The sequence below is a fragment of the Hippocampus comes genome, unplaced genomic scaffold (assembly GCF_001891065.2).
Source record: "Hippocampus comes isolate QL1 unplaced genomic scaffold, H_comes_QL1_v1.1 scaffold130, whole genome shotgun sequence".
Lineage (NCBI taxonomy): Eukaryota > Metazoa > Chordata > Actinopteri > Syngnathiformes > Syngnathidae > Hippocampus > Hippocampus comes.
In genome coordinates this window covers 2,456,929-2,469,247 of record NW_017842057.1, presented here as the reverse complement: position 1 = coordinate 2,469,247, position 12,319 = coordinate 2,456,929, and the positions used below count along the sequence as shown (strand labels likewise).

Below are 12,319 nucleotides of genomic sequence, written 5' to 3'. Positions count from 1 at the left end.
AAAAATGACATTCAAATGATCACACAAATTTTAGAGCAACACTGTTGTCCAAATGCAGTACCTCCAAAACATTTTTTTTTTCCAAAGTGTCGTTAAAATCATGTGTTGCCCAGTCCACACCTCAAACAGCGAATGCAGTAATGGTCGTTGGTAGCACCAGAAAAGGGGAAGGGGACTCTTGATCAATCATAGAGCATCTAAACAGGTAAAATAGTAATAATAACATTCTATGGCTATGAGTTTATTTAGTACAGTATTTCTGATGACAAGCTAGCACCCTGTAAGTTCGTACGATAAAACTACATTATTTTGCAAGCTATGAGAGCAGTGATTTTTGCGACAAACTGATACAACAGATTAGCAATGGTGGGGAGGAGCAACGAGTATATGGGCAAAAAAAAAGTTCAATTTAGAGAGGACGTAGCACTGGACCACTGACCCAACCTTGGACAAACCTTCCACCTCATAGTTGTGATACTGAGCAAGGCATAGAAAACCTGAACATCTTTGCACTAACACTGTCACAAAAACTCCACAGTCACAACTGATAATTAAATGTTATAGGGTAACACATGTTAAATGTTGTATGGTCAGAAGTTAACTGTCAAAGAGAATGAAGCAAAAATAAGATGTTAATATATGTTTCGTTAGGCATGTTTTACATGGTGCATTAAAAACCCTGAAATAAAAGGAGAAAGGAAGGGAACTAAACATGACATACTGAGAGATGCTTAAAATTGATGAGATACGGAATGATGTCACCCATACGCATGCAGGCACGCACACACAAGAAACAGCAATCTGACACAAAATTTGTTAATTGGTTCCTTATAGCAGCACAGCATCAAACTAATACAATTTTGTCATAGCTAAATTTAATTGTACTTTTTAAAATAATGTGTTCAGCAATCTTTTTTTTCTCAAAGCTCCTTACCAATGACAGATTCTAACCACTTTTTGTATGCCAGTCCAAAGTGTCTTTGCTCAGGGTTACATTGTCTGTCCAGAATAGTGCTCAGAAATGTGCACTCTGAGGACAGGCTGGGGGGGTTTGACAGACGGAAACCCCTCTTAAGTCGCTTGCTGTCGCGAGAATCAGGCAAGGATATGCCATCTACCTCCATGCTACCAGCTCCGCAATCACCAGACCCTTGACCACCTTGCTTCAGTTGGTCCGTGTCACCAATGTTACAGAGGACAGTGCTTCCATTACAGTTGAAGTAGAGCTGGTGTTCCCACCTCCACTGGTGCCACAAATAGAAGACATGCCGCCTGGAGTACAAGGGAATATACATATTTACTATCACATCGGCTTAATTAATCATATACATTTAATTAACTAAAAGTTAAATGGTCCATAAAAAAATGATATAGTTGTTAAACGTGTAGTCCAGGGGTCTCAAACTCAGATCATCAGCAAGCTCTGCGGAAGCCTGACATTGAACCTGTTCATTTGAATCAGGTGTGTTGCAACAGGGAGACTTGGAAAACAAGCAGGACAGCGGCCCTCCAGGAACTGAGTTTGAGACTCCTGGTGTAGTCCTAAATTGACAACATATGCAGGGCTTGACATTAACATCTGCCAATCCGCCAAATGCGGGTGCACTTCAGCTGTTGTTAGTGACATTGCAATTCTAGCTAGCCACTTTTGTGGGTGCAACGAATTATTGATCCATATCGATTACTTTCCACACAGGGTTTGGCACGCATGGAGTCCGCATATTTGAAGTGAAAAATAAAGTAATGGCGTGTTCACATGAAGGTATCATGTCAGGAGCCGGACATACACTGGAGCCACCGTGCCCCCTCAAATCAAACCCACACAAGATTTCTCACGTCTGTCTCCTCCAAAGCGGAGCAATGAAGCAAGCAGTGTGGTTGCTTTTTTTTAATCTAATGTCTGCAGTGAGAGTGCAAAAAAGGTCACCAAGTCATTTATTAAGCATGTTAGTGTGCATGAAACACTTATTCATTTGGGATGCATTGATATAAGGTTCTGCGATTGGCTGGCAACCAGTTCAGGGTGTTCCCCGCCGACTGCCCAAAGTCAGCTGGGATAGGCTCCAGCACGCCTCGTGACCCTTGTGAGGATAAGCGGATCAGAAAATGGATGGATGGATGACATAAGGTTGTTTGAAGAGTTTAATTTACTTAGCGATGCTCAAGTTAGTATCAATGTGCCACCAGAAATGGCACAGTTTTGAGTATCAAAATAAGAGCATCAGGCAGAAGTGCTGTGACTGACAGCTGGATTTTTTTGCACATTTAGATGGGCCACACAACAGTGCAGGCAAGGTGTTATAAAACAAGCCCAGCCATTTTCTTCCGCTTATCAAGTGATGGTTCATGGGGGCAGCAGCTTTAGCAGGGAAGCCCAGACTTCCCTTTCTCAGCCACTTTGTCCAGTACATCTAAGGAGATCCAGAGGCATTCCAACCAGGAAACAGTTGCTTGCATATCCTGAGTCATCTCCTTGGTTGGCCTCCTCCAGGTGGAACGTGCCAAGAACAGCTCACCAGGAAGGCGTTCAGAAGGTACCCTGATTAGAATCCATAGCCACTTCATCTGGCTCTTTTTGATATGGAAGAGCAGCAGCTCTTCTCTGAGCGCCTCCTAGATGCCCGAGCTTGTCACACACACACACACACACACACACACACACACACACACACACACACACACACACACACACACACAAATGTATATTCCACAAGCAGTCACCTTATCATAGTTGAGGGGTTTGAGTGGTCTCAATGATCCGAGCAGCTAAATTGTTAGGGGATTTATGCCCCTGGCAGGGTCACCAACGGTTAACAGGTCCTAGATGTGGGACACCAGACCATGGATGGCTCAGACACCCCTTATGATGAAAAATAAAAATGGATCCAGTTTACCCTTACCAGGACACTGGGTACCGGAGCTTCCATCTGGAGCCAGATTTGGAGATGGTGGTCGATAGTGAGCATCTGGTGGCGAGCCTCCACCTATGACATATGGCCGGGCTCAGCCCGAGGTGAATACGTGGGTCCGCCTTCCCCTGGGCTCAACACCTATGGGAGGGGCCTCAGGAGTCGGGTGTGAAGTGAGGTGGGCGGCAGCCAAAGGTGGGGACTTTGGAGGTCTGATCCCCAGCAACAGAAGCTGGCTTGATGGGCGTGGAATGTCACCTATCTGGTGGCATGGAAGGAGCCTGTGGTAGTGTGCAAGCCAGAGAAGTTCGAATTAGGTATAATCGGACTCGCCTCCACACATAGCTTGGGCTCTGGCACCAGTCCTCACGATGAGGGGTTAGACTATCCTTCCACTCTGAAGTTGCCCGCAGTGAGAGACGCAGCGCAGGTGTGGGCATACTTATTGCCCCAACAGCTTGGCTCCTGTATATTGGAGTTCAGTCCGGTGGACAAGAGGGGAGCCTCACTCTGCCTTCGGGTGCGGGGATGGGTCCTAAGTGTTGTTTGTGCTTATGCATGAAACATTAGTTCATCGAGCCGAACCTTTTTGGAGTCCTTGGAAGTAGTGATGGAAAGTGCTTCTTCTGGGGACTTCGTCGTTTCCCTCTGTGACTTGAATGCTCAAGGGGGCAATGGCAGTCAAACTTGGAGGCGTGTAATTGGGAAGAATGCCCCCGCCCCCGATCAGAACCAGAGCAGTTCTGTTCCTGGACCTCTGTGATTGTCATGAATTGTCCATAATGAACACCATGTTCAAACATAAGTCTGTCTATATGTGCACGTGGCATGAGGACACCCAAGGCCACAGTTCTTATGATCAACTTTGTGGCTGTGTCATAGGATTGGCGGCCACATGTTTTGGACACTCGGGTGAAGACATGGGCGGAGTTATTCACTGATGACCACCTGGTGGTGTCTTCACTCCGATGGAGACAGAAGAGGCCGGTGCGACCTGACAGTTCCAAATGTCTTGTGAACTTTGCTGGGAACGTCTGGCAGTGTCCCCTGTCAGAAAGAGTTTTAACTCCCACCTTCGGCAGAACTTCACCCACATCCTGGGGGAGGTAGTGGAAAATGAGTCCAAGTGGACTATTTTCCCATGCCTCCATTTTTTTAAGGCAGCCAACCAGAACTGTGCTGGTGGACACCTGTGGTGACGGATGCCGGCAAGCTCAATAAGGAGTGGTATCGGGCCTTTTGGGCCTGTGGGACGACAGTGGAGCTGATGGGTACCGGCTGGTCAAGTGAAATGCAGCCTTGGTGGTCACCAAGGCAAAATATAGTATGTATATATATAGGAAAAAAACACACACACACACACACACACACACACACACTTGAGCCTGGGCACCCTGTGGGGTAAACACATTTCGGCTACTTCTATCCGTAACCTTATAAAACAAGTGTTCCACGTTAAATGAAACACATGGCTTAGATTTCAAGAGTTGAGGTGCAATACTGGCTATTTTCTGTGATGATGTTGACAGTGGTGCCCATCTATTCACTTGGGTCGTGTCATGTCCCTCAAATGCCAGCTGGACCAACTGGGCCTTTAATTTTATGCAGAATTGTGCGCACAGGTTCTAAAAATATTTCTCATAGTGGCAAATTATGCATATTGTTGCGGATGCACCAAATGCAAGGCATAGTCTGTAAGTAATCAGCTCACTGACGATCAGATATGTGTATTGCACTTTGCCTGGAAGCTATGTAACTACATGAAAATGAACAACACTGTTTTAGTCTTTTCATTCTGTGTTGATTCTCTCATCTTGTATCTGTGACCTATTTTACCAGATGTGTTACTTGGTTGCACATTTATTACACAAAACTGAGACAAGTAAAAATGCAGAGGGGCTTGGAACTCTGGGAAACCACTCGCCATAGTTGATGGTTAATGTCAAGCCCTGATTTTATGTAATGATCACTTGGGATCCTCACCTGTGACTCCACAGGGTCTCATGTCCAGGGAAAGACCGGATCAGGTCTGAGCATAGTTCCATTTCCTGGTGGAAGAGCTCAAACAGTTTGGCTAAGTCAAGCTCCCTCTCATCTTCATCTATTGTCTGTATTCCTGATTGCTCTCCATTAGCCAGGACACTGATGGAAGGTAAGAAGCAAGTTCTGGGCATGGACTGATGAAGGGGTGAGCAGTTTTTGCTGGGAGCTGGTGTCAGAGAAAACTCCTCAATTAGCTCCTGAAGCAGGAATTGGCGGTAGTGAAAGCCACTATGGTCAGACACATGCATTGACACCCACTGACGCGTTGTGGACAGCTCATCATGGAAAACCTTCAAGGGTAATGAAAAACTGACATTTACTTTGAGATCAGAGTTGATGGTATACTTTTTAAATGGTCACTCGAAGTGGCTACAAGCACCATGGAACAAACATCTCTTTTCCAAACAACCTCAGTGTTGTTGCTGGGCTGGGTTCTAGAGCCAGTTCAGTTCTGGTTCAATTGCAAATTTATTGTGAAGCAATTTAGCCCCCAATACTTTGTTGAGCTCAGTTTCTGGAGCTCCAAAACAATGGCATGTGCCGAATGACATTGGTATACAAATATCAACTAGCTTAGCATTAATTTAGAACAGCTCAAGTAATTGCCATTTTTCTCATTTTTTTTCAAGTATTATGGACAGACAAGAAGCCCCGACCTACCTTCACATTGCCTTTGGCCATATGTTGAAGCACCCAGATGCGGTGGGACCATGCATTGTAGTTGCTGGGATAACTACATGCAGCATCAGAGCAGACATTTAGTTCTTTGTGGAGCAATTGAGCAAAGTGGTAACTGAACTGCTGACTCCTTTCTACAGCTGCCCTCTCTGCTTCACCCTGTTGTTGCTTTCCATCACAATCCACAGCTGAGAGCCGTCTCAGGATTTGCTGCAGCACCCAGCGTCTGCAACGAGGCATCATTTACTGGTCATGATTTGTTCGTAATGATGTTGGTACACTACTATTGACTCATTCATGATTAACAAAATAAAAAACGTGGATTTAAAAGGAGGAACCTGACAAGTTTAGTTGACCTTCCACCACACAAATAAAATGTAACAACATGAGGAATCCCATAAAAGTAAAAGTGATCAAATATGTTAAAGTCACATGAAGTATGTGGACTGAAAAATATGTGTTGTTTGACGTCAATACCACAGTGTAATTGTGGCATTTGGTCCCATCAGTGAGTGGTTGCACGGTTGAATGCTATGAACTTAAGAGAAGGGAAACAGGCTGCAGGGACCATGAGGAGCATTGTAAAAAAAAGAGCAGAACATAGGACAAAAAGTGATGGATATGGGGAGAGAATTATGGTTAAGGAGAGACGGGAGGATGACAATGTCTCAACTCAACTGAACTGTATTTATAGAGCACTTTCAAACAGCCATCGCTGAACACAGTGCTGTACATGGAGCAACTAACATATACAACAGTAAAGCAAGAAATCAGTGTCCTCATTTCATTTCACCTGTTCTGGTCATAAAGCATGCAGCAGAGTTCTGAAACAGTTTAAGTTCATCCAAGAGTTAATTGGCAGATCAGCAAGGAGAGACTTACAATAATCCAGGCTAGGATTGCTCAGTATCCACAAACAGCGGTGTCTTTAAATACGGGTTCAACGAACACAAAACACCCAAAATGAATGGAAATTTAATGCCCACCTCAAGTTAACTCATTTTTTTCTGATGCAACCGTTTAATGCCATCCACGAGTTACAAGTTGACTCGAGAAATGTTTTTTGAATGCAGAAGTGTATGTGTGTTTATGTACTATCTGCTGTAGACACACACACAGACACACACACACATATATACACATACACATACACACACACACACACACACACACACACACACAGTCAAACCTCGGTTTTCGTACTTAATCCGTTCCAGAAGACTGTTCGAAAACCGAATTGTTTGAAAACCGAAACCATGTTTCCCGTTGGAATCAATGTACAATTTTTTAATCCGTTCCAAGTCAAGAAAACAACTTTTTTAAACCACTTTTTTTGACAATTTCACACCATACACTGTACAAATGTAATAGGAGAGCAGGTAATATGTAAAATACTGTACAAACAAACTGTAATATGTTTTATATTCACCTATTTTAACATTAACATAGGAACATAAAAATTGAAGGAACACAATCGCCAACACAGATACACGCACACCTGACTCAAATTTCGCGATCAAATCTTTCTTCAATTCTATAGTTTTGCGCAATATTTTTCTCTTTTCTTCACCAGGTTTACCACTTCCACTTGCTTTCTTTGGTGCCATGATTAGGGGCTGATACACGATGCAAAAATAACAGTCCGATATTACGTAGTTCTCACCAAACATGCCTGCTTTTTTAAAAAAAAATCTTTATTGAACAATACAAACTCGTCTGTGCAATATGCAATATGCAGATGACGGATAATGAGGGGAGGGTCATAGTCTGTGACAGGAGGCAGGGGTCGGGCAGAGGCAGAGGGTGGGGAGTTTGGGCAGAGCACGGAGGGAGTTGAGTCTCCTGACCGCCTGGTGGAAGAAACTGTCTTTGAGCCTGCTGGTTCTGGCACGGAGACTTTGCAATCTCCTTCCCGACGGCAGCAGGCCGAAGAGGCTGTGGGATGGGTGGGTGGGGTCACCTACAATCCGGATGGCTTGGCGGGTCAGACAGGAGTTGTAAATGTCCACGTGTGGGGGGAGAGAGACACCAATGATCTTCTCAGCTGCTCTCACGGTGCGCTGCAAAGTCTTTTGGCAGGACACAGTGCTGCAAGCACCATACCACACAGTGATGCAGCTGGACAGGATGCTCTCAATGATGCCTGTATAAAATGTCTTCATGATGGGGGGGCGGGGCTCTTGCTCTCAGTTTGTGGAGGAAGTACAGGCGCTGGTTGGCTTTTTTGGCCAGTGATGAGGTATTGTGGCTCCAGGACAGGTCTTCAGAGATGTGCACTCCCAGGAACTTGGTGTTGCTCACTCTCTCCACTGTGGCATCATTAATGGTCAGTGCAACACGCTGGAAGTGCGTCTTTCAGAAGTCCACAACAATCTCCTTTGTCTTCTCCACATTCAGGTGGAGATTGTTGTCTTTACACCACAAGGACAGCCTGCTCACCTCACTCCTGTAGATTGTCTCATCGTCGTTGTTGATGAGACCTACTAGTCGTGTCATCCGCAAATTTAACGAAGAGATTGGAGCTGGACAAAGGAGTGCAGTCGTGGGTCAGCAATGTGAAGAGGAGGGGGCTCAGCACACATCCTTGTGGGGCACCTGTGTTCATCATGATGGTGCTGGAGATGTTGCTGCCGACCCGAACTGCCTGTGGTCTCTCGGTCAGAAAGTCCAACAGCCAGTTGCACAGGGAGGTGTTGAGCCCCATGTGGTCCAGTTGGATGAGCCGCTGCGGGATGATGGTGTTGAATGCTGAGCTGAAGTCGATTAACAGCAATCTGACGTGTGAGTCCTTGGTCTCCAGGTGGGTGAGGGCTGAGTGGAGGGCGGTGGAGATGGCGTCTGAAGTCGATCTGTTCTGCCGATATGCAAACTGGTAGGGGTCCAGGGTGGGGGAGGGGGCAGACTTTATGTGCTGCATGATTAACCGCTCGAAGCACTTCATGAGGATGGGGGTGAGAGCGACCGGGCGGTTGTCATTGTAGCTGGAGGAGGACGACTTCTTCGGGACCAGGATGATGGGGGTGGCTTTGAGACAAGTGGGGACAACAGCCTGGCTCAGTGAGGTAGGTGTTAAAGATGTCTCTGAAAACATCTGTGAGCTCCTCAGCACAGTCTTTCGGGACGCGACCAGGAATGTTGTCAGGACCTGCCGCTTTCCGTACGTTTGTTCTCCTGAGGGAACGCCTCACACTATCCTGGGAAAGCGTCAGCACTTGGTCGCCAGGAGGGGGTCTTCTGTGCTGGGGTGATGGTGTCTATCTCAAAACGGGCGAAGAAGTCGTTCAGGTTGTTCAGCAGAGAGATGGAGCTGTCGCAGGTGTGCGGAGAGGGCTTGTAGTCCGTGATGGTCTGGATCCCCCGCCACAGGTTCCTGGTGTCTTTGCTGTCCTTGAACTGGTCTGCAATCCTCCTTGAATATTGTCTTTTGGCCAGTCTGATGCCTCGTGACAGGTTGGCCCTGGCAGTCCTGAGGCCCACCACGTCTCCAGCTCTGAAGGCAGTGTTCTTGGCCCTCAGCAGCCTGTGGACCTCACCTGTCAGCCATGGCTTCTGATTGGCCCGGATGGTGATGGTTCTGGTGACCGTGACATCATCCATGCACTTCCTCATGTAGCACGTGACAGTCTCCGCGTACTCGTTGAGGTTAGTGGTTGCATGTTTAAACACACTCCAGTCTGTGGTGGAGAAACAGTCTTGGAGTGCCTCTGTGGACCCCTCAGGCCACACTCGTACTTGCTTCCTCACTGGTTTGATGACTTTCACCAGTGGCCTGTATGCTGGCATTAGCATCACAGTGGTGTGGTCTGAGGCACCAAGGTGGGGGAGGGGGAGGGCTTTGTAGGATCCTCTGATTGTGGTGTAGACGTTGTCCAAAATATTTGTGCCTCTTGTGGGAAAGTCGATGTGGCCATGGAGTTGTGGAAGCACGCTCTTGGGGTTTGCATGGTTGAAATCTCCAGCCAAGATGAGAAAGGCGTCGGGGTGGGCTGTCTGCTGCTCACTGATGTGCTGATGGAGTCCAGACAGAGCCATTTTCCTGCTGTTGGTTGAGCCAAGGGAATGTATATTGCTACCAGCAATATGGCACTAAATTTCCTCGGCAGGTAGAATGGCCGGCATTTGATAATCATAAACTCCATCGTTGGTGAGCAGCACTTGCAAACCACAACAGCGTCACGGAACCAGGCATCACTGATGTAAACACAGAGTCCCCCGCCACGAGTCTTCCCCCCCTCGACGAGCTCTCTGTCTGCTCGGTAGCACGTTAGCCCAGCTAGCCAAATAGCCCGGTCCGGGACACTGTTGTTGAGCCATGTCTCCACGAAAACAAAGACGCAGCAGTCACTCACGGTTTTGCAAGATGTCCGAAGTAAGCGGATATAGTCCAGTTTGTTGTCCAGCGAGCGTACATTGGCCAGCGTGATGGTCGGGATAGCTAGTCGATGAGGGCTAGCTGCTAGCTTAGCCCGGATACCTCCGCGCTTCCCCCCCTTCTGCTTCCTTAGATTCCATCCGTGGCGCTTCCACTGCGGGCTGGTTGCAGGAGTGGGGGTCGGTGATAGAGCAGGCCTTCGCAGCAGACCACAGTCACGCAGCAGACCGCAGTCAAGCAGTTTTTCCGCCTTGGTTGGATTATTGTCCGTTTTTGTAGTTCTGCCAATGGCGAGCAGAAACTCACGAGGGTATGCGCGCCTTGGTGCGCAACACAGTGAAAACAAGGAACACAAAGAACACGAAGAACACTGATTTGCAGGGGGAGAGAGAGATACACACACACATAGATGTATACTGTATATATTTATATATAGATTTTTATTTCGTTCACAGCTCCGAGTTTCCTGAACGCAACATACTCATAGCTGCTCTGCCATTGGCTTACCGAGCATCATCCTGGCCTCCCATTGGCCAAGAGGGACCTCAATATCGATGTATGTAGATACTGTAGTTACATCCGTGGAAGATAGAGTGGAATGCATCCGATTAGCAGCTCAGAGTCAATTGCTTGTGACTCGACGGACAGTCAAATAAACGAACGTTTCCTGGAATGCTTTACTTGTTATCATGCAAAAAACCTGATGCTAATTGGAGCGCTAATTAGAGAGAAGGCGAGTTCCATCGCGCTAACTATGGCCATCGAGGACTTCGAAGCGTCCCGTGGTTGGCTTTAAAAGTTGCATTGAATTGCATCAGCTGAACAACGCTGTCTTGTGTGGTGATCGAGGGGAGGTCGAGTGAGAGACAGTGAGATCGTGGAAAGAAAAGCCACCGGGTCTGTTACTCGTCTCATTTTAGAGCAAATAGTCCGAAGTTTGTTACGCTGTATTTTGTTCATATACCTGTGCAGTATACTGTACTGCAGCTTTTGTGTTATAAACAGTGTTAGGAGCATATATTTTTGCATTTCATTGCTTGTGTTGTTACACGTGTTTTGTTCACATACTTGTTCATAAAGGACATGTACCATGCTCATTTCCCCACATCAGGATATTATTTTATCAGGAAGTATTGGACAGCGCAAATATGATTCCTTACTAGAGAATATTTACTGTATGTGTACGCATTGATGTATACGCATTGTAGCAGCTGATAACTCAATTATTTATTCTTTCTTTATAGACTGAACACATTGAACCGAGTGATGGCAGACAGACTTGACTTTGAAAAAAGGAAATTTATTCTAAAATGCTACTGGAAATATGAAAACGCAGTAGAAGTGCAAAGACAATTTAGGAGGGAGTTTAACAAAGAACCACCAACACGAGTTACTATCACTCGAATTAGAGATAAATTTGAAGCTGATGGAACTGTTCAGGACGTCCATAAGAAGCGTTCCGCAAGACCACGTACATCGACAAGCCCCACAAAAGAAGAAAGACTACTGGAAATGTTTCAACCAAGTCCAATTAAGTCTTTGCAGCAAGCCAGTCATGAGGAAGCCATGATGTGTGCCAGTCCATCGCTTCGCGTTGTCAGCAGTGTATGGAGCAGAATGGACATCAATTTGAGAACATGCGATAACAAGACAATAGAATGATATTTGTAAATTATTTTACATTTTAAAATTATTCAAATTATAATAAACGCCAAATTTACAATTATTTCAGGTGGTATACATTTTTGGGACACCCTGTATGAGTGACGACAGGCATGCGGAAGTCCGCCAATGAGTGAAGGGTGGGCGTGTAAGAGGACGCTAAAGGCATGTCCCGAGCAGGTACCAGTCGCCAATGAGTGAAGAGTGGGCGTGTAAGAGGACGCTAAAGGCACGTCCCTAGCAGGTACCAGTCGCGTGAGTACGTTGTAAAATGGCTAAATAAAGTACAATCGAACAATCTCCTGAAAAAATGCCACCAGAGGATGTACCTGCTCAGGCAACTGAACTCCTTCTCCGTCAGCAGGAAAATCCTCCTGACCTTCTACCAGGCATTCATAGAGTCCGTCCTCTCGTTCTCTATGGCTTGCGGGTCCCACTCCCAAAGTCTGCAGGAGAAGAACCGCCTGGACAGCATCAGCAGAGTGTGCTCCAAGATCATCGGACTTCCCACTCGCCCTCTGATTGCAGTGTGCGAGCAGCAGATCCTTGGTCTAGCTGCTCAGATCATGAAAGACCCCTCACATGCTCTCTTCCCCGCGTTCGAATGGCTGCCCTCCGGCCGCAGGCTGCGGTTCCCAGCTTGCAGGACAGCGAG

The 12,319-nt window shown here is 46.6% G+C and overlaps 1 protein-coding gene across 2 annotated transcripts in view; it reads right to left on the bottom strand.

Annotated features, from left to right (window-relative positions):
• Positions 1 to 220: 220 nt before the first annotated feature.
• ptar1 (protein prenyltransferase alpha subunit repeat containing 1) overlaps positions 221 to 12,319 on the bottom strand; it is a 39,440-nt gene continuing 27,341 nt past the window's right edge. For both annotated transcript variants that reach the window (XM_019860878.1, XM_019860879.1), the window contains 3 exons: positions 5,613 to 5,856; positions 4,893 to 5,242; positions 221 to 1,272 (listed from right to left, as the gene is read on the bottom strand). In XM_019860878.1, the coding sequence (XP_019716437.1) occupies positions 921 to 1,272; positions 4,893 to 5,242; positions 5,613 to 5,856 (946 nt within the window). In that variant the 3' untranslated portion in view covers positions 221 to 920. The remainder of the gene's footprint in view (positions 1,273 to 4,892; positions 5,243 to 5,612; positions 5,857 to 12,319) is intronic.